Raw genomic sequence first — 24679 nt, forward strand, 5'->3', positions numbered from 1 at the left:
TCATAATGCTTCGTTTGGTGGTGCTCGTTACTATGTATCCTTCATTAATGATTTCAACAAAGGTACATTTGGCTCTATATATTGAAACATAAGGATGATGTGTTTGATGCATTCAAGGAATTCAAAAAGCATATTGAAAATTAGTTGAACTGTAAAATTTCATGTCTTAGATTAGTTGGAGGTGGAGAATATGTCTCTAATTACTTTGACAGGTACCTTGCTAAATGTGGGATCAGAAGACAATTAATTTGCAGCTATACACTGTAGCAAAATGGTGTAGCAAAAAGGAAAAATAGGTTATTGATGGAATTGGCAAGAGCTATGCTGAATGAGAAGAGTTTGCCAAATGGTTATTAGGCTGAAGTAGTAGTGATTGTTGTCTATGTGCTGAATAAAACCCCTACAGCAAGGATTCATGATGTAACTTCATATGAGAGGTTGTATGGTCATAAGCCTGACATTTCACACTTGAAGGTATTTGGCAGCATTTCATATGTGCATGTTCCTAATGAAAAGAGGAAGAAATTGGATTCTAAAGCTATCAAGAGTGTGTTCCTTGGTTATGCACAAGACTGGAAAGCTTACAAGTGTTATGTACCATCCACACATGAGACATTGATTAGCAGAGATGTTGTTTTTTATGAGCTAGCATTGTGGTATGGTAATCTTGTTGCAATGGCTATTGATGGGTTAGCCAGCACTAGTAATGTTGAAAATACACCTACAGTGGGTACATCTATGAGTGGTTCTACAGGTGATGGGTCACCTATAGCTTGGTCAAGACGCTTGCGGAGTCGTACTCCTACGTCCACTGACATGGATATGTAAGTGAGGGGGAGATTGGATAAGCAAAAAGAAAAGATTCTTGAGGATGTGATAGGTCCACTTATAGCACGTTATGAGTCATCTAGCAATGATAGTTTGGATAGTGAGTTGGGCATTCTGTCTATTATGCCATTGGGAGCAAGGCAGAGTTTTGTACTGCCTCATGAGAGGCAAGCTTAGAGTGAGCCACAGTTACGAAGATCTGAGAGAGTCAGAAAACCAATTGACAAGTTTATATACATTGGTTATTCAGCTTGCCATTATGCATATATGGCTAGTGTGACAGGTTACAAAGAACCTACAAAGTTTGATGATGCACTTACAGATGATAACTAGTGTGTTGCATGGATGAGGAGTATGTAGCCCTGGCTAAAAATGAGACATGGAAATTGGTTGAATTTCCCTAAGGCAAAGTCTCCATTGGCTGCAAATGGGTGTACAAGGTTAAGTGCAAGTTAAATGGTTCGTTAGAACACTATAAGGCTAGGCTGGTTGCAAAAGGGTATGCATAGCAGTATGGCCTTGACTATGAGGAGACTTTCAGTCCGGTGGCTAAAATGGCAATAGTCAGAACTATCATTGCTTTGGCAGCATGCGAAGGCTAGAAATGATGCAAATGGATGTCAAGAATTCTTTCTTAAACGGTGATTTGGTTGAGGAAGTATATATGGAGCAGCCTAAAGGCTATGTTCACCCGGACTTTCCTACACATGTATGTAAGCTGAAAAAGGCTTTATATGGACTGAAATAAGAACCTAGAGTATGGAATGCTCGGATCAATAGTTATTTATAGCAACATGGATTTAGATTGTGTGATGTAGATCACAGTTTGTTCTCACGAAGAAGACAAATCATGGATATGTGTTTCTAGTGGTTTATGTAGATGATCTTATGGTCACTAGAGATAATGAAGAGGGCATTGCTAAAATTAAATCATGTTTATAGGTTGAATTCAAAGTCAATGACTTGGTGAGCTGAAGTATTTTCTTGGGATTGAGGTAGTCTCTACACCTCAAGGTATATGGCTGCTACAGAAGCAGTATGCTCATGACATGTTACAGAAGTATGGTATGGCCGAATGCAAGCCTATGGAGACACCTCTTGATCAGAATGTCAAGCTGCAGATTGATGTTGGGAATGGCATAGAGAATGTGATCATGTATCGACAAATGGTGGGCAGCTTGATATACTTGACTATTACCCGTCCTAACTTATGTTATGCAGTGGGGCTAATTAGTCAATTCATGCAAAAGCCTCACAAACCACATTTAGATGCAGTCATGAGGATCATGAGATATGTAAAGGGTACTACAGATTATGGATTATTTTATGCATATGGAAAATCCCTTGACTTGACAAGGTTTACTGATGTTGATTGGGCTGGTTGTGCCTATGACAGGAGGTCAACCGGTGGTTATGCATTTGGATTGGGTAGCAATATGATCAGTTGGAAGAGTAAGAAACAACCTACTGTTGCATTGTCCAGTATAGAAGCTGAGTACAGAGGAGCTGCCTTAGCAGCTTGCAAAGTAGTTTGGTTATATGATGAAACTGCTGAAAGACTTGGGAATACAGCTAGAAAGCAAAGTGAGATTGCATTGTGATAACCTCAACAGTGTTATGTTGGCTAGCAATCATGTCTACCATGCTAGGTCCAAACACATTGAGGTTCACTACCATTTCATCAAAGAAATAGTTCTTACAGGGCAGATTGACTTGATTCATGTGAAGACTAAAGACCAGGTAGCATATATATTTACCAAGTCTCTTGGTAAATAGAAGTTATTATTCTTCAGACAGCTACTTGGAGTTTATCATATGGTTTGAGCTTGAGGGGGAGTGTTAGAATATCAAGCTCCCATTGCTCTTCAGTCAGTCTATCTTTATGTGTGTGACCGACATTATTTGGATACAACTATACACATGTGTGACATTCAATAAGTTGGTGTAGTTAGTGACTTAACCACAGTTAGTCTTGGTTAGTCATACCTATGTGTGTAAGTCTCTTTCAGTGAGTATGATGGAAGAATAATGGAAGAACAACAAAAATGAGCTGAGGCTCATCTTTTGCTCCACTCTGCCTCTCTCCCTCTCTTCCAATATTGGGCAGGATGATGATGAGGGAAAGAGATACTCTATCAAGTTTGGTGCAAGAGTCTTGAATGAAAGGCAATTAACATAGCCACAAGTGAAGAGAGAGTTCTGGGATGTTGTAATAGCCCTCAAATGTGACACAAAATATTTTGTAGGTGCTCATGTGATCATTGAAATGAATTGCATGCAATTATTGGGCATGATTACAAGTTGTGCAACATCGAATATTGCCATGTTAAGATAGATAGCTTATGCTAAGTGATTATATCCTAGATTGTACTGCATTGCAGAGAGGAATAATTTGATTGTAGACATGTTGTGAAGGGCACACTTTGAGGATGAAGATGGGATGTTGGATGCTAAAAAAGAGAATGACTTTCTTGTTGAAAATGATTGTACTATTCCTAAGATTGAATTGACAACTATTGTAATTATAGATACAACTATCATTAATGTAAGGAAAATATTAAATATAGTGAGGACAACAACTGAACTAATAGGGAAAGGTGCTATAATAGTGAATACAATAGTAGATAATGTGGGAACAATGATGGTTAAAGCTTGGATAGTAAAGAAAAAACACTTTAACTATTATGTGATAGCTTTAGAGGTGTTTTTGGAAGACTGATATATAGGGGAGTCTAGCTGAAAATAGAACAATATCTTGACACATTGTCAAAGAGAGAAGAGTGATTTGAATAATAGTGCAAGAGGATTAAAATAAAGGGATATGATTTTTTTCTAAAAGATGGATATCTTTGGAAGCTTGTTAAGAAGAAGAAAGGGGTTCCACTGTGAGTCCTTGAAGATAGAGCTACACAGGTTCAAGTGATATAGGAGTTTTATGAGAATCTATGGGTTGTTCATAGAGGTCTTTGAGGAACCGTTGAGAAGATAAAGGTAAGATATTTGTGGTAAGGGATGTATTAGGATATTGTACACTTTGTTAAAACATGTACAACCTGTCAAATGTATTCAACAATGAAACATATAGATGGATTGCAACCAATTTATCCCTTGTCTATCCACTTTAAATAGGTGGTGGATTTGATAACTATGCCTACATGTATGTGGTAGAAGAGATATCTCATACTTGCACACAAGGATTTGACAAGTTAGGTGAAACAGAGAGCTCTTCATACAAAGACAACACAAGCTATATGCACTTTTCTTTCGAAAGAGGTCTTTTGCCATTATGATTGTGTGGGAAAAATTACAATTGATAGAGAAGAATTGGATGTAGATGGGGCTTGTGAATTCTTTGCTTGGTTGGGATTTAAATTTGCATTGACTTTAGCCTATACTCTAGAGAGTAATGGGGGCACGTGCCTATCATTAAAGCACTCGCAAAGTAATTTAGAGGAAAAATGAAGGAGTGGCCTTGATTGTTACCATATATTGTATAGACTAACAAGACAATGCATAATGTAGATTGGATGCATACATGTTGAATTGATGTTTGGATATAGCCTGTCATGCGTATTGAAGAGGTGGCTACTACTTGGAGTGTATTGCCTTGGGAAGAGGGACTGAATAGAGAGGAATTTTTGGCTCTATGCATTAGGCAGCAAGAGAGGAGACTAAAAGACATTGAGACAGTAGTGCAATGCTTGCAGCAGCAAGGCTTTAGAATAAGAAAAGGTTTAATAAGAGACAAAAAATCAAGCTAAGGGAAATGTAGAAAGGTGACTAGGTGCTGATTTATGACAACAACTTAGAAAATTAGCATAGCACTATTCAAAAGGTCTCTAAATAGTGGTTTGGTCCATATGTGGTGAGACATGTACATGATAATGCTAGCTATTCACTTAATGAACTGGATGAGATATCATTGAGAATCCCTATTGCAAGGAAATAGATCAAGGTTTTCAAGAGGTATGAGGTTGATGCATATGAGATATAAGAGTTGGAGATAGGTATTGCTCATGATAATGTTGAAGAGGAGGATGAGGATGATATTGTGGTGGACAATGAGGATATTGAACCTGTAGAAGGTTGATAGGATGTGCAAATTTGAGGAGGCGGATGCCACATGACTTTATGTCTATGTTATAAAACTACAAGAGAAGTCGTACCTTTATGATCTTAGTAGTATGCATGTGTATCAAAGGATGATGGGTTTTATGAGATGAAGAGCTATTGTAGTGACTTATCTACATGTCTATTACTAACAAGTATTAAGCTTGAGAACATGAATATCAATAGGGAAGTCAAGTAAGTCACTGACCTTGGGTTTGTTTGCATATGACCTTGTGTAGGAAATAAGTTGAAACTTAGGAGATTCATGGGAAAAGGGGAAAGAGGAGAAACGAGAAGAGAAGAGGGCTAACAAAAGAGGGAATAAAAATTGTGCAAATGGTCTAGAGGAGGCCTATAGCATTTTTGGAAGAAAGGAAGAGATAACTCATGCATAACAAAAGTTTTTGGGCATCAAGGAACAGATGGAAGCTTCTCTGATATGGAAGGGTAGCTTTTGGCAAACAAAAGAGGAGTTTTGAAGCTTTCTTGTATTGTCCTAAGCAGGATATACAACAGGGCTGCTTGTTATCCGCAACAAGGTTTTACCATCTTCTATTGGTTTCAAGTTCGTCTTTGCAAAGGATCTCACTCTCTACCAGAGGGGGATGCTTTGTACTTGTGAAAGACAAAATATTGAGAGGTTTTAGAGCAGTGTATTCTTTATCTTCAACCAATTCTACCAATTGAAATTGCTTTGTGGTGGATAGGTGAATGCTTTGTACTTGTCAAAGACATAGTTTTGAGAGATTTTGGAGTAGCTTATGAGCATTTTAGTGATGTTGTAATACACACATTAGGAGAAACATGGACTCTCTTTTTTGCCCCTTAAGGGGTTTCTCTCACCTCTCTCTCTCTCTAAAAAGAGATTCCAAAATAATATTAGAATAAGAGATTTTCTACAATCAAGCAAATCTCATATTTGCATTTTTAATAGATTTCACCTATTATTTTATTCTCAAACTGTAGAATAAGATCACTTTTTCTCAAAATCCTCATAACAAAAAAAAGACAATTCCATTTTCTCTAAAAACAGAGCCAATCATGAATATACGACTCTTTAATGCCCTTATGACTTTTCAACATGAAAATATATTAGAATCATTCTCATTCTTGCTTCTTAAAAGAGTGAAATTTAAAAAACGATATAAAATGACGTACACATCATATTTTAATATTATTTTTTACCCAAAGACACCTTTTTGACTCGAGAGTTTCCTTGTAAATTTTTATTAGTTTTGGACAAGTATATGCCTATTTCTGGGCATTTCTTCATTCCCTCTCAAAGCTCTACTTTTGTCCGAAATTTTGTGTACTCTTCTCCTTCCCTCTAGAATATGGTTTCTTGCATACAAATTCTTCTGAAGCAACACTTAATATTATCTACAATACTCTCTACCTTGCTACAAGCAATCTCTCTCTTCAGTACTGTGCTATAAGATATCTTCCTCTTCAACACTCTGTACTACAAGCAATCAAGTGATAATGGAGGTATCTTTATTTTTTTGATCTCGGTGATGTTATTATTCTTCATAGTTGTTGTTTGATCCTTAAGTTTCAATTCATAGAGAGAGAGGGGAGGGGAGAGAGAGAGGATTGTGTGAGATGAACTAAGAAAATAAGTGATAGAGTGATAGAGAGTAAATTAGGGTAGAAGATAAGATGATGTTATTGTTCTCCACTAGCCAAGCTTCTGTATAAATGTGTTTAAATATATTTGATCAATTCTAAGAGAGAGAGAGAGAGAGAGAGAGAGAGAGAGAGAGAGAGAGAGAGAGAGAGAGAGAGAGAGAGAGAGAGAGAGAGAGAGAGAGAATATTTTGGATAGAACAGAATATAAGATTGGATGTTGATTAGAGGTAGATTAAAAGCTAATATTACAAGCAGATTAGGGGTTGATTAGGGTCTATCATGACTAAAATCAAGAGAAAGATACAATATCCAATTGGGTAAAAAAGAACACACATATAGTGAATCAAAGGGGTGTAATTGTGTGATTTGAGCCAGTCCAGAATTAGCTACATGCTACTAGATTGATGCTGACCTACAGCTCCTAGATATTTAGGTGTTCTAGATTGGGCCCACTTTAAAAACCAAAGAAGCATGTCGACGCATCCGATTAGTTTAACCAATTAACCAATTAACCAAAGGAAGTGGACAATACCATAGACGAATTTGCTACAATGAGAAATATGTTCCCTCATGCAGAGAATGATACTATTGCCAAAGTCCTAATCAAGGATATGGTCAAAAATGCATTGAAAAATGGTAAATTTAGGGACATTGTAGATGGGGTCATAAGTGAATATCTTAGGGATGTGAGCAACTTGTTTACTACTACAGATGCTCAGGGATTATGTGACAAGGTGGGAATGAGTTATGAGTCATATAGTATGCTCTATCAACAATTCGATACAAGATTTTAGCAAGTCTTCAAAACTAAGCGAGTACTGCCTCTACCAAAATCATTTCACATGAAGAAGGCTCAAAAATAACTAAATGAGAAAGTTTTAGAACTAATTGGTGAGCCAACGCATCTGAAAAATACACACATATTGAAGTATGGTTCGAAAGAAGTTGCATTTGTATTGAATGTATCCAACAACTTTGTATTTGATATATATAGGGTTTAGTTTATTATGGTCAAGTTCTACAATATATCTATGGAAGAATGTAGAGGCAAGCTTAAGTTTGTCCTCAAACTTGATGAGAGTGAGATTATTAAGGGCAAAAACCTGAACATGTGAGTATAACACTTATGAATCGAGCATTGGATCCCAACATTGATGAAAACCATCCTTTATACTTCAGTGTACAATTAGAGAATGGAATATGGTGGCTTGTACCATTTGAAGTACCAAAGGAGGACCATGAAGTACTTAAAGTTTTTTTTAAACCTCAGTAATGTACCCAATGTCATTCAACAACAAAATAATGGAGCAATTTTACACATCAAGGGGTTTGGGGACTATCAAGTTTAATGGCATCTTGTAGGTGATTTAAAAACATTGAAGTATATGTTTGGTTTATCAAATGTAGCAAATGAAAAATTTATGTGCATATACTGCATGCAAAGTAGAAAGAAAGGAAAAGATAGAAAGAAATAATGGCTTGCCAAGGTAGGATAACAAGGTGCTCCAACATGTGATCAAAAAGTCATGAGAAATGGAATGCTAGTCCTAGTGGATCCAAACTGGCACCCTATTTTGGAAATACCACTAATAAGGGTTCACTTTTGCACATTGCATTGTTTGGTTAGAATAATTGAGAAGCTAGTATATGAATATATGCTTTGCATACAAGATGTAGCATGTATCAAAAGCTAATACTACATGCAAGAAGGTAGAACAAGTCCTCTCTGAAGTTGGATTGCACAATGGTCAAGTAGAAATAAAAAGGACGCGAAAAAATCGAGAAAGAGTGGAAATATCCCTTGTAAACCATGCTTTGGCAGACCCAAGGCTAGGAAGTTTATATCTCCACCTCGAGATGAGGAAGGCAATATACTTGTAAAAAAACCATAGAAGTATGAAGCATGGAAAAAGTTGCACCTTGCTGTTTTGGATTGGAGCAATGGGGGACGAACGAGGATTGCCAAGGTAGAAGTGTGGATACACCTAGATAGATTAGCGGCTCTCTTACAAAAGTTGAGGTTTAGGGATGGTGATGCCAATACATTTAAAGAGATAGTTGCTAACTTTCATAAGTCCATGGTGGAGGCATGGACTACAAACAATATAACACACTACATGGTCAATATTGTCACCATTACAAAAAAAATATCATCATTTCGAATTAGATTGTGTTTCTAATCTCTCTTCTTGTGTAGTATAAAATTAAAGCACATGGTCCATACTTTGCAAATCAAGGAAGTTTGGCAGTATGGTCAACTCAAGGCATGGAACAATCTCATTAGCAAGCTTGCTATGCTTTTCAAAAGGCAACTGATCATGGAGGTGACATCAATGATTCCAATTCTATGAGGCAATTATTACAATGGTAGTATAGGAGATTAAAGGTACAATACGAGGAAAAAGAAAAGAAGTCCAACACCTCTCAAGTAGAATTTATAAGTAGGGAAATATATGAAGTGAGAAAAGCAAGATATGAAAACAACACAGCTAGACAACGCCACCTAGAATGGTTGGCAACCCAAGAGAGAGATGGCAACAAATGGAGACCTAGATAAAGATAATACTTTTGATGCATTTAGAGTCCATGAGAGAGCATAGGTACCTAGGATATGACACAATCAATACTCCTATCTTTAACATGAGATGTCTTGCAAATTTTGTTTAAAATTTTGAAGGTTTGTCACTATGTTTTTCAAAGTCAATTTTGAACTATGTTTTTTGCTTTTAAAGTTCATTTACACCACAATAAGTTTAAAAGTTTCGTACTTAAGTCAAGTCTCTCCTTTCATTTTTTCCCATTACTCTTCACTCTACCCTCCACATTTCTATCCTTCGTCATCACAACCAGTGCACGTTCCAAGCTTCCTATCAAGAAGGGAGCTGCAAGAGCAAGAGCTCAACACTCTTCCAAATCTGATGAGCGTACTATGAGTGAGAAAGGTCCTTTGGTGGCCGGCAACGGTGGTCCTATTGTAGCTAATAATGGTGGTGCTACTGTGTTCAACAATGGTGGCCCTAGTGTGGTCAATAATGATGGTTCTCCATTGTCCAGAAATGGTGGTCCACATGCTCCAGTTGCTCCACCTCCCACTATTGCTCCAGCTAGTAATTCACATCCTCCAACACATAAGAAGTGAAGATGAAGACCACGCACAGCTACGCTACGTGAGATAAGGAAATTCTAGAAGAGTGCCAACTTGATTATTCCTAAGGCACCATTCTCTAGGTTGGTGTGAGAAATACTGCAAGACCAGTAGTTAGGACATCATCACAAGTTCTTTTCAAGGAACCAGGTAAGGAATGTGGGGCAATGGTCAAGCCAAGCCTTGCTTTCTCTCCAAGAAGCAGCTGAAAGTTACTTGATTGATCTAATGGGTGATTCTCAACTTTTAGCCATTCATGCCCGATGTATCACTATTAAGCCCATAGATATGGTTCTTGTTTGTAGGATTTGCAACAACAAGGACTCGTTTAATCTTAATGTCAACAATATGCTTTGAGAAGCTACCTTGGTAATTGGATCTATGTTTTTAGCTCAAGTTTGGTTGTAGATTGTAAGGAGATTAGTTTTGGTTTATCTTTCTAGTAGACCTTCAAGTATTTGATAGTAGTGGTCTACAAAATGGAGCTAAATTTTGCCTAGCTCTAGTTGTACTTGGTGCAATGCATTATCTATCGTGTATTTCTAGCGAGTATTTTAAAAAGAATGAAAGTAAGCTTTTATATAAGTGTATGGTTTTATCTCATATGCTAGTTAAACTACATGGAATAGTTATCTATATGTGCTCTTCTATTAGTCGAATGAACAAATCATCCAATATTTTAAGAAAGTTTAAACGTGGAATAAATACTTCTATACGAGACCATCCTTTTGCACTTGGTAGTAGCTATGTATGTAAAAGAATACAATGTTTTTCATATAACACATGTGACATGGTACAACTGGACTTGGAGAGCTCATAAATGTTAGTAAAAGATGTATGGTTTTGTAGATCATGTGACATTGAAGTCTGACTTAAGTTAGTGAGAAAAGAAGAAAGGTAACTAATGAGGCATATAAATACTAGCATAAGAGGATTGTTATTTTTATCAAGGAATGGGGTAGGATTTTCCATTGCACATGCATTTGTAAGATAATGGACATGGTTGTGATTGTGGTATAACACGACATGAATAGCTTACAATAACCCTCTTGCATGGAGAGCAAGAGTCGCATGCATGGGAGCAATCAGGTAGTGTAGAACCTGCAGAAGCCATTTGCATCCTTGTGGTATTGATAGCTCTTGATAATTTCCTATTCCTTGACCCCTTGGGTTTTTTTTTTTGTGTGGATGTCCATATTGTGGACATCATGGCAGTTTCCTCCTGCAAGAGGAAATAAAGAAACCGTTATTGTTACTTTATTTAGCAATCAATAATACAATTCTGAAAGACAATGGAAAATGACCAATTACCAGTTTTACTTGATGTAGGAGCACCGTAGTATAACTAGATAGTTAGTCTTAGACTGAATAGTATTGATAACTCATATTTTGCACAAGGATGTGCTTAATTACAAGCTACCAAATTACAGATGTCAAGATTCTCCCTCCCTGAAACAACAAAAAGTTATTGGGGTTGGTTGAAATATTATAAGTTAGCATGTGGGTTTAGTATATTGGCAACATAAATTAGCTAACCTTCTAGAAAATGTCCATATCCACGTAAAGATATTTAAATTTAAAATGCATTAAATATCCCCCTAGAAATATGTGATAAAGCATGTTCTAGTTGATCCTTCTATTTAGCCTTTTTAGAGGGGAAAACAAGTATTTAGCACTTATGCTCTTATTTGCATATAAGCCTATTTATCAATAGGGTTTTTTTTCATCTTCGAATAGTTATATTTATTTTATTTTCTCCAACTTCAACCTCATATTTTTTTTGTTAGACTTTTCCAACCATTGGCACATGCTGAAATAGCACTATCATTCATTATTTTATGTGGGGATATTAAGTTGTTCCTTGAATTAATTAATGTATGCATTTATGGCTCTCTACAAGGAGGTATAAAGAATAAGAAGGAATATTCCTACTAATAAAAAACCCATTTGAAGTGTATGTGTAATATCCTTATTTGAAGGAGTATATTATTTGATTTGTAACTCAAGGTGCTATCATAAGTGCATGAAAATCTTACCCTTATGGTTATGATGAGTAAATGCAAATAATCCCATGTTATTTCATATACTCGTAACACATGTTCTTCTTTGAAATACTAGAGCAATTTGTTTCCTTCATTCTTAAGAAAGAACTCATTTTGCTTTCTAATAATTTTAGAGATAAGATCTACTCTAGGGAAAGCTACTTGAAATGATGTCTATGCTTTAGAGTGCTTATTATACTTTTCAATATGATAGTATTGAAGAGAGTTAAAAAAACAAGGTGCCCAAAGAGAAAATAGACTAGATTTATTTAAGCATTCACGTACCATTTTTGCAACTGATATTTTAGTGAGAGTGGTTGCAAGTGATGGTAGAAATGCATTAGCTTTCTTAGAATTCAACATTGGATTCCATGCTTGCATAACCAAATCTTGCTTGGTTTCATGGAGATGTTTCCTTAATTTAACTGCAAAAAATGGAAAAGGAATGTATTAAATAAATAGAAAAGTTTGTGCAAAGCTTATTTCTTATCAATCTAGATTATTAAAACATAGAAATGAAGCTCATTAGGGCACCACTTATAAGTTTGTGTAAAGCTTATTTCTCACTAATCTAGATTATTAAAGTGTAGAAATTAAGCTCATTAGGGCATTGCTTGTAAATTGGATTACTAACTCCCTGAACACAAATCTCAAACCATATATTTGTCCCGATCTCATTAGCCCCTTACCCATTGGTTATAGTGTTAGGGAGACCCTACAACTACATCTAGAATGAAATTGATATCATGGAGATTGAAGTCTAGAATAATAGACTTGTCTTGTTTTAAAAATAATGTTCCCTGTCAAAAAATGTTTAATCTAATTCCTTCCCAATTAGTGGAATCCATACAAGCACTCGAGTAGATTTGCATGTAAGTATGTGGATGCATACTATACTGGTGTATCACCACTTTAGATAGATATTGGACTCCTATCTAATAGTGCATAGGCTTGTCAAGGTGGATGTGAAAGTCTAACTCAGGTTTGGTGGATATGTATTGGACTATTAGTGGGTGTTGATGAGTTTATTACTTTACTTTTGTTTTTAGAGAAGGTGTGAACCTTGAAAGATGCCTAAGGGATGTATCCAAAGTTCAAACTCGCACATCCATGTACACCACATGCTCAAACCACTTGGACTTTAATCTCATTGGCATCCATTAGAATAATTCAAGCTACTCCTATGGGACTTACTTGCAATAGCTATAAGTATAAAGCATGTACTCCATGAGGTGCACAATTGTGAGGTCATGGACATGGCTGCCCAAATCACCAACACAACTATAGAGAGATGTAGATATAACATTGTGGATGTGGGTAGTTTCTTGTAATGTGAAGTTGCTGTTTTTTCTTCCATAAACACCACTGGCGGACTACCCAAGGTTTGATCATAAACACCCATGAAACCCAACCCAAACACCAACCATTGAGCTACGACCACATCGGTGGTAGTTGGGTAGTTGCTATACACTCGTGATGTGTGGCAAGGCATGCAGTTAATGCACGTTCTTTACTGCGCAAGCCTCATCAGTGACAAAGTGAGGCGCTTTCTTTAGCCCATTGAGAATAAGGTTGCATCCACTTAACTTAGCCCAAGAGATAAGGTGTGATATCTATGACAATGCAGCCTAGTCCGATTATCGTATAGAGCTTGGTAATGGATGAGAGGGCGCAGCAGACTGTGAGAGAAAGGATTCGTTACCGGAGATATTGACATTGGAGCGGGCAGGTGGTGGCATGAGGAGCGAGCTTACTAAGCCAGCGACTGCCAGGAAGTTCATCACGTTGGCTGGTCGACGTCTCGCCCGCAGTTGCCATATTGTCGCCATAGTCAATACCACATGCATCTTCTTCATCACTGTGGTCATCTTCTGCTTGCTCACCGTCTCCCTCTCCTCTTTCTGATCCCAATTGCTCTAGTTCTTTATAGCTGAGCTAAGCAAGTCTGCGTGTACGCGTATATATTGCGCGCCCGAGAGAGAGAGAGAGAGAGAGAGAGAGAGAAACAGTGAGTGAGTGAGTGAGTGAGTGTGCGTGCGAGCGTGTGTGCAGTGTGTGTGTGTGTGTGTGTGTGAAGGCCGTGATGAAGCCGGCGACACGGACGCCATCCATCGCCATTGAAGAAGAGCGAGTGTACGATATGATTGTAGTCTCACGGGAATCGGGACTCTCCGCTCCGTGCGAGTTACTCCACTCACGTGTACAATCAATCCCATAAAGAGCCATTTGGCATTCATTCAACGGAGCGTTCGTGAAGTGTGAAAAAGCAAAGAGTGACGTAGGCAGTATGCGTGCTACTAGCTAGCTAAAACGTAAAAGAGAATGTGTCTTCCCTGATGATGATGTTGTTTTGCAGTATCAGGATTTTACCTTTTAACGCCTGAGCCGCCGCACCCAGCTGACCGGTCTGCCCAGGCCAGCAAATGCGGGCAGCGCATGTGTCACAGCCCAGCCTACAGGGCCTCAGGCTCCCTTTTCACGAGTAATCTCACGCTTGCGCCAAAGCTAATGACGTAATCTTATACCCTCCCACGTGGTTTCCAAGACCCTCATTGGCTCAACTCATCTCTACTGCTCTCCAATAATTCTCTCTTTTCATCTTCTTCTTCTTCTTTTATAACTAGTGTTTCGTACATCTTCGATCTCCAACTTTGCTCAACCAATTTATTTCTCTCTTTTTTCTCCTCTTTGTTTCTAATTTTTTACTTCACCCCCCTCACCTCTCTTTCTCCTCCCTCCCTAATTCCCTATGTCTAATTTTTTCTCTCTCTCTTTCTTTCTTTGCCTTTTATTTTTGTTTATTTTTTCTCCTCTTAGTTTTCTCTCTCTCTCTCTCTCTTTTCTCTCCCCACTTTTCTTCTCTCCTCTCTTTTCCTTCTCTCTCCCTCTCCTTTTTTTTCCTTTTTTGTCTTATTCTTCTTCTCTCTCTCTTCATTCTTTTTTTTAATTTTTTCTTCTTCTTCTCTCTCTCTCTCCCTTTTATTTTTTCTTTTCTCTCTCTCTCTTTAAATTTTATCTTTCCTCTCTCCATGTTTCCCCCCCTCTCTCTCTCTCTCTCTCTCTCTCTCTCTCTCTCTCTCTCTCTCTCTCCATAATTTTCTTCTTCTTCTTCTTTGTAATGCATTCCCATATAAGCTTTTATTACTCAACATTACCTCAAGAGTCAAGACCTCGAAAGGGCACTGTCTTGAGAGATATCAAAGTGCCATTAAAGAGTTGCATAGCAACTAGGTCAAATCGATCCTTGGACTCGCTCAAATGCACGCACTTGTCTCAACCAACTAAGCTATAACTTCTTGATATCCAGTGACCTTCTCTAACTCACAAAAACATCCCTAGCACAATGTTTTCTAGCAACACTTACCAATGTAGTGAAGGATTACTTTCACCCCACTCTTAACTGCATGTCAACATCCCCCACTAGGTGCAACCTACCTCTTAGCATGGTCAAGGTTTTGCTTACAAGGCTAATATCATCTCTTTACAGGTGTTATATACCTTGCAATAGTATTAACTTATGAATACGGCACCTAAATTTTCACTTGAAGCTTGATGCTAAATATGTTCTTTTTGGCATATAATATGTGAGTGTAAACATGCATCAAGGTAATGTTGTCTTGTAACAAGATTAGTCCTAGACTTGTACATTTGTCCTTGCCTTGTTTACGTTTTAGCAATTTCTTTGCTTCCTTCTCGAGCAACTTTTGATATTCTCTATCATAGTGACCTAGTTTCTTACAATAATTAACTTTTATTTTACTACAATCTATTAGTTTTCTTAGTGTTTAGCTACATAGCATTTTATGCTATTTGAAGAGATCTTATCCCTTTGACCAATTGCAACATGCATACTAGGTTCCTTTTGCTTAGATTGTTCTTCTTGTAAGAGCACAATAACTTAACTCCTCAAATAGTAGGTTCTTTGGATCTCTCTTCATCATAATGCTATAGAAAATATAGGTGATCCTTTAGTAAGGATTTTGTAGTAATTTATGTGAAGACTAGTTTGCACAATTGGAAAGCTTGCATAAAGGCTAACTACCCACTTGAGATATTTGATCTTGATTTAAAAATTTATCCATAAAGGTGCCTCTATTCATTTGCTTTACTCCAATTACTTTCACAAGAAGACTAGTTTGCTTGATTACAAACTTGATAAAAAGTAGCAACTATATTCTAGGCAATATCCTTGGTAGTATCGAGTAGCTAGATCTCGACCAAATATACAACTTGATGGTATGTTTACCAAACAAGGCAATTAAAGCATGTTCTTGTACATATTTACATGTAATGTACCCAAACATCATCTGGACCAAGTGTACTAACCTTTAGTAGAGTCAATTAGTTCCTAGTCCCAAACGGCCATATTCAAAATCCTCAAAAATATGCTTGGAATTAGTTGTATAAATAGTCCTCGATTCTATCTCAAAAGAAACATTACAACTCTAACCAATCTAGCATTGATATGTTTCGCTTAAAATTTTCATCAATTTACAATTTTAGGGCACATTAATCTAACATCAAGAGACTATATGTAAGGAACAAGGACTAAAGCCCTTTTGGGACAATAAAAACAAGGGGAAGGGAAAAATAAGTTAGAGTGGAAAAAGGAAATTCGTATCTTCATTTTGCTTAAAAATAAGATAGTCAAAAAGAAAGGAATGCTTATTAGAGAAAAGTGCATTCCCTAAGGCCAAATAAAAAACAGAAAACCAAAAAAGGTAAAGGGGAGAGGAAAGCATAACGTACTCTTCTCCCCCAAACTTCTATATAAACATTCCATATTGGGCAAAAACCATGAATTCAAATATAGAAGGCTTAGGTTGAATCAACTAAAGCATTCCACTTTACTCTTCACAAGAATTCTAGCCATGCTCTTCATTCATAGCTTCATGATCTGTGCTCTTTTCAATCTCCTCTAGCATCCTTGACTATTAGCATCCCACTTCCTAGCATTTTCTTATTTATTCCAACAAATATAAATTGTTACACCCTATTAAATATATTCACATTATCCTCTACCCTCTCCTCACTTACCCTAGCCCCTATTTTTTCATATTAAGCCCCATACTTTTCCCCCAAGCAGCAGTGGACATGAATTTTAAAGGCCATTCACATATGCTCATAAATATTGTACCTTGAAGACAATTCTTACAACTCCAAAGAGACATAGAGAAAGTGTATAAGTTCCCATTAATAAAGAGGTAGCCGATGAGGCTAAAGTTTAACTCAAGGCTGAGGCACAACTTGAAGAAGCCCCAGAACCTATGCAACTTGAAATAACAATGGTCACACACCAACCCAAAGTCACACTAATTTCACATAATGATGGATGGTGGAGCGGTGATAATTAAGTTTGGAGTAAGAAATATGGTTCTTTATGGTACTCTAATATCATTCTCAAAATTTCTCAATTAATTTTATGACATTGGTCATATATACTTAAGGGAAGGTAAAGGAAAAAACCCAAATTAGTGAGAAAAAGTATATAACGTTGGCCTTTTCACTTTATAAAGTTATAACTAGCGATAAATTCCTTGAAAAGAAGTTAAGAAAGTCTAAAATAAACTTAGAATTAAATGAATACAAGAATTAAAAAAGAGTACTTTCCATGCATAGCATGCATAAAAGTATAACGTAATATATATTATTTTACAGTTTTTTGTTGTATTTTCCTATAATGTTTGATGGTCAAATTCTATGACTTGCCTCTAGAAGAGTCACAAGGAGTAGGCAAGTTTGTGATTGAACTTGATGAAAGTGAGATTTTGAAGTGTATGAAATCAAGAGGATCTCTATTCCCTTGATAAATAGAGCACTTTCATCAAGTCATCTCAATGATTCAATGTCATTTAGTATTCAATCTAAACACAATATCTAGTGGGTAGGAGCTTTGGAAGTAGATACAAAGGATTTTGATATACTATATTAGGTTTTTCATCAAAGTTTAACACCTAATGTGATTAAGAGCCAAGAAGCATAAGAATAGATATATATCAAGGGATTTGAAAATTAGAAGGTCAAATGGTACATAGCAAATGACTTGAAGACACTCGATTACATGTACAATGTGTCAAAAGGAGCTAGCTCTAGATGTCCCTACCTAGATTGCATGTCTCTAATAGCATAGTTGAGCTCAAGCGACTCGAATAAAGTCCCCTCTAGGCACATCAAAGACATACACTTCAAGCTAGTTTTAAATGTTCCTTTGGCCAATGCTCATAACTACACAGGCCATGCTCTTTGCAAAAAATTTGAAAATCTTGTTCATCTTTACATAAGATCTGCTTGGAAGCTAAAACCCTTATCAATCTTCTAGAGAAGATGCTATAACAAAGATCAAGCAAGTTTATATATAATTGGTTTGCATTGAGGTAATATTGTTACTGAACCACATCCTCAAAAGTCCAAGAATAGAAATTGTATTTCCAAAAAGCCATATATTGGTGGGGTAAAGGCTAGAAGGTTCCTAGGCTTTCATGGGAAACTTGGCAAGATAAACTTTAGAACTTGTGGCTCAACCATTAAAAGCAATTAAACCCTACATAATGCAATTAAGGTTCATGCTAATAATGTACACACTCACAATAGAAAAGCCAAATATTGAGAAGCATTAGATAAAATATTTTTATATTGTGATAAAACTTATAAAAAGGATAGTGATCTTAGAAACTGCAAAGGCCATTTGAATCTTTTAAAAACGCAACGATAGAAGCTTATGATAATCAACACTTCACTCACTATATGGTAAGAAGTTTGTATTATTATGTTTCTTAATTATCTAACTCATATAAGATTTTTAATTAACTTTCTTTAAGTTTTAACTATTCAGTATCTATCTAGTCAACCTAAGGTATGAAAAATCACATTATTAAGCAAGAATAAAATACTAGAAACACATAAGACATGGAGGTGGAAGAGTCAAAGCAAATAATTTATTAGAGATCTTTCAATAGTTTAATAGATAAATTTTCATTAAGCATAACAAAACTCTAGCATTAAGCCTAATGAAAATCTTGGAAATATCTTCTATACCTTTGGGTTTTCATCATGTTCAAGAAGGCTTTGATTTATAAAGATTTATTGAATTCTTTGGCTTCTCCTCTCATGGAGGCTTCATTTGTCTTCATAGCCCATATCTTTAGTGCTAAGTCTTTTTTGGATCTCTATGAACTCTTCTTCTATGAGCAACCCCTTGTTTTCATAATGCACAATCTGATCAATGCATGAATGTAAGACCATGGAGCTATCTTGGAAATTCTCCCCCTCAACATCAAGGAATGCTAGTGGGCATGGTTGATAACTTGTGAAATCCTTGTCAATCTGGCCCCACCCTACAAGGATAGCTAAGTGGTAATCTTCTCTAAGATAAAAAAATGTGTTGACTATCATTAACCAATACATATCTTCTTTTGTTGACGAGAAAAGTAAGAAATGTAGGGATACAATCAATAGGGCATTCTTCAATCTCTTCACTCAATTATATCTCCTTTTCTTTCATCATTATAATGTTCTCACCCTGAAATAGAGAAGGATCAAAACCTTGTGCTTGTTGGTTTTCAACGTCCTATTAAAACATCTAAGCCTTCTCTTCAACCTCTTCATCTATGCATGAACCATCTTCTCCTTTCTTTTGATGCACTCTATTTAAAGAATATTCTTTCATATATTGAAGATACATAAGAAATCCTATTTTTTTTAAATCATATCATGCTTTTTGAATTCCTCATCAATAAGATTCCACCTAATAAGCAAAGTTACCATAGGAGCATTGGTTGCTTGAATTACCTCGTGAAAATAAACATAATTGTCACTTGTAGAACTCACTATATATCTACCATAATATTCCATGTACACCTAAAGTTTATCTTTAAGATCTTCCAAGAGATCTTTCAAATCAAAAGGAATATTTAGCATATCCTTGATGTAGATAAACTTGGATGAGTTTTCTATCTTGGGAAGAAAATCAAAGAGTCTGCATCACTTGTATCCTCCAATGCTTCTTGTTCATTCATTCGAGAAAGCTTCTTTTTTTATATTCTAGTCTTGCAACAACTTGTAAATGCAAATGCAAAATCATCCTAAGAAAGGAAACACAACACCTAGTCTTATGAAATACGAAAGCAACATTGTGGAAACATTTTTCTTTAAGATGAATCGTGTTTCATACAACAAGAATATAGCTACCATCTTTCACTTGAGTGAAATATGAAACATGACATAGCTAAGTGGAACATCAACATTTTGACTCGCATTTCACAAGACATTAATATCAAAATTATTTATTATATCCCTTGTCAGATGGAATGTGAAATTGAGTATAAGAGGATGATTGCTTAGAGAAAAACTTGTGTTTTTAAGATAGTGAGCAAAAATATAAAGTAAGAAATAGTTTGTTACTTATTATGATATTGTGATGAAGACCAAATGTTGTGATGTGCTTGTTGTGGAAATGATGCATGAATATATGGAAGATGCACTATGATACAAGAGGCCTGTGTTAAAGCTTAGCGGAGATATGGGAATATTGGGTGTGAAAATAGTAAGTTATGTGAGATCTTACTTTAAATAGCTATTAAAAAAGAGCATTCAAGAAGAGAGCCATTATTTTTTGAATGCTTGTCGAAAAAGGTCACCTATTGACTCAAAAAGAGTCTCTTTTTTTTTAAATGTTCTTCCAGCATCCCCTCACACATGGGGTAATTTTCGAGGCATAAGGAGGGGGGGTATCATCACACATGCAATTAAATGTCACTTAAATAAAAGTTCTCAATGTTCTTTTTTAAAAATTTGAGATAAAATTAATTGTTTTCTTCAGATTTTCAAGTCAAAACCCATTTTATCACTTCTAAGCTTTATTTCAAAGTAAACAAAATTTTTCATTCCATCGAGAATAACTCCATCCACACGAAGTCTTCTACTCACTCCTCCAAAATATCACATTTGGCAAATACAAGGTATTTGCCAAATGAGAACCTTCAAATTTTTGTCTTTGTTGTCCTATTGCATGAAAGGTAAAAAATCATCATTTTGTATTCTTCGAAGTCACCCAAATCGCATTTCAAAAGACTACCATGTTATTTTCCATCAATATTTTCAAAAAAAATTATTTATTGTATCATTGCCATGTGAAACGCAAAATGAAGTTTGTACATTCCCTTCCCAACACCATTTTTGCGTTTCATACATCACATAGAAAGTTTGGTCAAAACTATTGTATGAAAAGGGGTCTATTTTTTTTCAAAGGTTCTTAAAGCATACCCTCACACATGGGGCTATTTCCAAGGTATGAGGAGGGTGGTGCATCATCACACATACAATTAAATGTCACTTAAATAAATCTTCTCAATGTTCTTTGTTTTTTAAATTCGAGATAAAATTAAGCATTTTATTAAAGTTTTCAAGTCAAAACCCATTTTATTACTTCTAAGGCTCATTTCAAAGCAAATAAATATTTCCATTCCAATGAGAACAACTCTATCCACACAAAGACTTGTGCTCACTCCTCCAAACCATCATGTTTGGCAAATACAATGTATCAACCAAAGAACCTTCACTTTTTATATTCTTTGTTGTCCTATCATATGAAAAGCAAAAAATTGTCATTTCATCTTCTTCAAGTCACCCAAATTGCATTTTAGAAGACTAGCATGTTATTTTCCATCAGTATTTTCAAACAAATTTATTTATTGTGTTTTTGTTATATGAAATGTGAAACTAGGTTTGTATCTTCCCTTCTGGTGTGCAGATTGGATGCCGTATGCTTGCGTAGTGAATGCCGGAAGGTCCCCAAGAACAAAAAAACTCTACTTTTTGCACAAAAATCAAGGTAAAAAGCATGCACGACATGAACAAGAGACCAATTGGGTGCAATCTTCCCCCATGCCTTGTGTGAGCGCTCCACAAAGCATGTATTTTATGTATTAATCATCTTCAAGCTCAAATAATAGCCCAATTTACAAAATAGCAAGCTTTTAGCTTTTGAGTTTGCTTTAGCACAAAATAGAAATAAAGCTAGTGGGCGGTGCCCAAAGAGTCTGGCATACCCAATACAATATCCAAGTACAAATAACATAATCATGCGCCCATGCGCATACAAAATAATAAATAAATATCCAACGTCTCAATAAATAGGCGCAACAAAATATATGCGCCATGCCTAAGGTATGCGCCCATGATAAATCGAATGCTCGCTATCCTCCAATGCTTTTCTCTGCCACTGCTGCTATCTCTACACATCAACTGAAGCATTCACAATCGTTAGTAAAATAATACAATTAAACCAACAAAAGTGAATACCTAGCAGTCTTCAGCTACATAAATAAATCAACTGGTTAGAAATCAATCCTAACCTTAATTTATTACGAGTGCGCACTCTAAACTCATAAACGTTTATTAATTTAATATGCATTTTACGGAATCACCCATATACACACTAAATTAATAAAACGCCCGAAAAGGATAGGCGTCCCCATCAACTTCTTGCACAAAGAATCCACTTTGTGTATGAGCCCCGGTCATCAAAGTTTACGGAATCCACCGTAAAACCTCACGGAATCCACCGTGGCACGGAATCCACCCGTGAAATATGCCTCCTGGCATCATACCCCCGGGGTGGGATAGCAATTGACCTCAATTGCTATTAGCTCAATGTGGAGCTAACAGAGTGGGGAAAGCATTTAAGTTTCTAGCGTGCATCCATTGGGCTTCTCCTCTACATGATGGTTCTTAAATTTGACTAGATATCTAGAATATCTTCGGCCAGTTCTAGTGGTCATAAAGTCAGTATCTATGATAGCTTCAGGTTCAAGTATTTCAGTCTCTTCCTCTAACAAAGGTGGGTTTTCATAAATAGGGTATACAGGTAATTGGCCTCTAAAGGGTCTTAATAAACTAATATGAAATGTGTTGTGAATTTTCCAATGAGGTGGTAATTCTAACTTAAATGCATTGTCATTAATTTTGTGAATGATCTTAAATGGTCCATAGAATCTAGGGGCTAATTTCACAACTGGGTGTCTATCTACACTTTGTAATCTACGTTTTTCTATTCTCAACCAAACATAGTCATCAACTTTGAAATTCATTGCTTGTCTTTTCTTATTGGCTTGTTTGGTATATGATTGCTGGACTTTGGCAATCATGTCTTCAACCTCATCAAAAATAGTATTGTGCATACTAGCAATATCATCAGCGCTCTGAATTCTATTTGATAAAGATGCAACAGGTGTAGACAATCTATAACCATAAATCACTTCAAACGGTGCTTTCTTTGTAGATGTGTGGTGTATTGTTATATGCAAATTGTAATAAATGCAAATGTGTGTCCCATGTCCGTGGTTTAGAAATAGTGTAAGCACGTAAAAGATCTAGTATAGTACTATTAGTGGCTTCTATTTGTCCATTAGTTTCAGGATGAAATGTAGATGAGAAATCAATTTTTGTGCCTAGGTTAGCAAACAAAGTAATCCAAAAGTTGTTACAAAATCTAGAATCACGATCAGAAATAATAACCTTTGGTAATCCATGGTTAGTGAAAACAGTTTTCAAAAACAATTGTGCTGCCTGTGATGCTATTAAAGTTTTCTTACATGGAATGAAATATGCTTGTTTACTAAACCTATCTACTACTGTCCAAATCATATCATGGTTAGATTTAGTATTAGGTAAACCAGTAATAAAATCCATAGAAATTTGTTCCCATGGTCTCGATGGAATAGATAAAGGCATAAGTAATCCATACTATTTACCATGATGTCTCTTAACTCTTTAACAAATCAAACATTCAGAAACAAAGTTAGATACATCAGTGTCCATATGCGGCCAATAAAAATCTTCAGTTAATGTACGTAAAGTAGATATGATACCTCTATGACCTTGATATGGAGGACAATGAATCTCATTCAAAACAAAATATCTGAATGGAACTGTAACACATAATCTCTTTTCATAAAACGTGAATCCATCATTATAAGACAGTGAATCAATAGGAATCAAGTTATTTTGAACTAATTTATTCCAATCAACATGAAAAGTAATGTCTTGATGATAAGTATCTTTCATAGGAGTTAAAGAATCAAATGATATAACAGAAATATTATGAATGGCAGGTCTTCTACTTAATGCATCGGCCACTACATTTTTTTTACCGGGTTGATATTGGATAATCGGATGAAAACTCTGAATAAAGGCTGCCCATTTGATATGTCGATCAGATATTTGAGGTTGGCTAAGTAAATGTCTAATACTTTGTTGATCGGTCTTAATCATAAATTCAAAACCCATTAAATAATGTTTCCACTGTCTTAAGGCTTGTACTACAGCTAATAATTCTTTATCATATGTGGAATATTTTAGTTCGGAGGGTTTCAGCTTACAACTAGAATAGGCTATAGGATGGTTGTCCTGCATAAGCATGGCTCCTATTCCTGATCCGCTAGCATCAGTCACTACTAAAAAGAATGGTCTATTAAAATCAGGCAACTGTAGTATAGGAGCATGGGTTAATGCATGTTTCAATAAGTCAAAGGATTTCTGTTGATTATCGGACCAATGATAAACAATACCTTTCTTCAAAAGTTTAGTCAATGGTAAAGCAAGTAATGAAAAATTATGCACAAACTTCCTGTAGAAACTAGCAAGACCTAGGAATGATCGTAACTCATGCACATTTTTAGGTATAGACCAATTCAATATTGCTTCTATTTTCTTAGGGTCAACCTTAATTCCATCAGATGATAGTATATGACCTAAATACTCAATTTTTGTTTTAAATAACTCACTCTTTTTCGGATTTGTATACAGTTGATTATCTTTTAATAACTGGAAAACCAAGGACAAATGCTCATAATGTTCTTTCTCATTTTGACAAAACACCAAAATATCATCAAAGAATACAATAACACAATGCTGATATTTCAAAAAT

The 24679-nt window shown here is 35.9% G+C and overlaps 1 protein-coding gene across 2 annotated transcripts; it reads right to left on the reverse strand.

The window, feature by feature from the left end:
* Nucleotides 1–10465: 10465 nt before the first annotated feature.
* On the reverse strand, nucleotides 10466–13733 carry LOC148032797 (uncharacterized). Of its 2 annotated transcripts, XM_087683469.1 has the most exons (4): nucleotides 13457–13733; nucleotides 12040–12179; nucleotides 11024–11161; nucleotides 10801–10934 (listed from the first exon to the last, which is right to left on the reverse strand). In XM_087683469.1, exons 1-3 carry the CDS (start codon nucleotides 13620–13622, stop codon nucleotides 11129–11131), a joined length of 339 nt encoding a protein of 112 aa, XP_087539595.1. In that variant the 5' UTR covers nucleotides 13623–13733; the 3' UTR covers nucleotides 10801–10934; nucleotides 11024–11128. The 2 variants fall into 2 exon arrangements, with proteins under 2 accessions (XP_087539594.1, XP_087539595.1); XM_087683468.1 differs by lacking the exon at nucleotides 11024–11161 and having other exon boundaries at nucleotides 10466–10934; nucleotides 13457–13729.
* Between the last annotated feature and the right edge of the window lie 10946 nt (nucleotides 13734–24679).

Source organism: Lygodium microphyllum, chromosome 8 (assembly GCF_053477565.2).
Source record: "Lygodium microphyllum isolate KBCC chromosome 8, Lygodium_microphyllum_v1.1.10, whole genome shotgun sequence".
Lineage (NCBI taxonomy): Eukaryota > Viridiplantae > Streptophyta > Polypodiopsida > Schizaeales > Lygodiaceae > Lygodium > Lygodium microphyllum.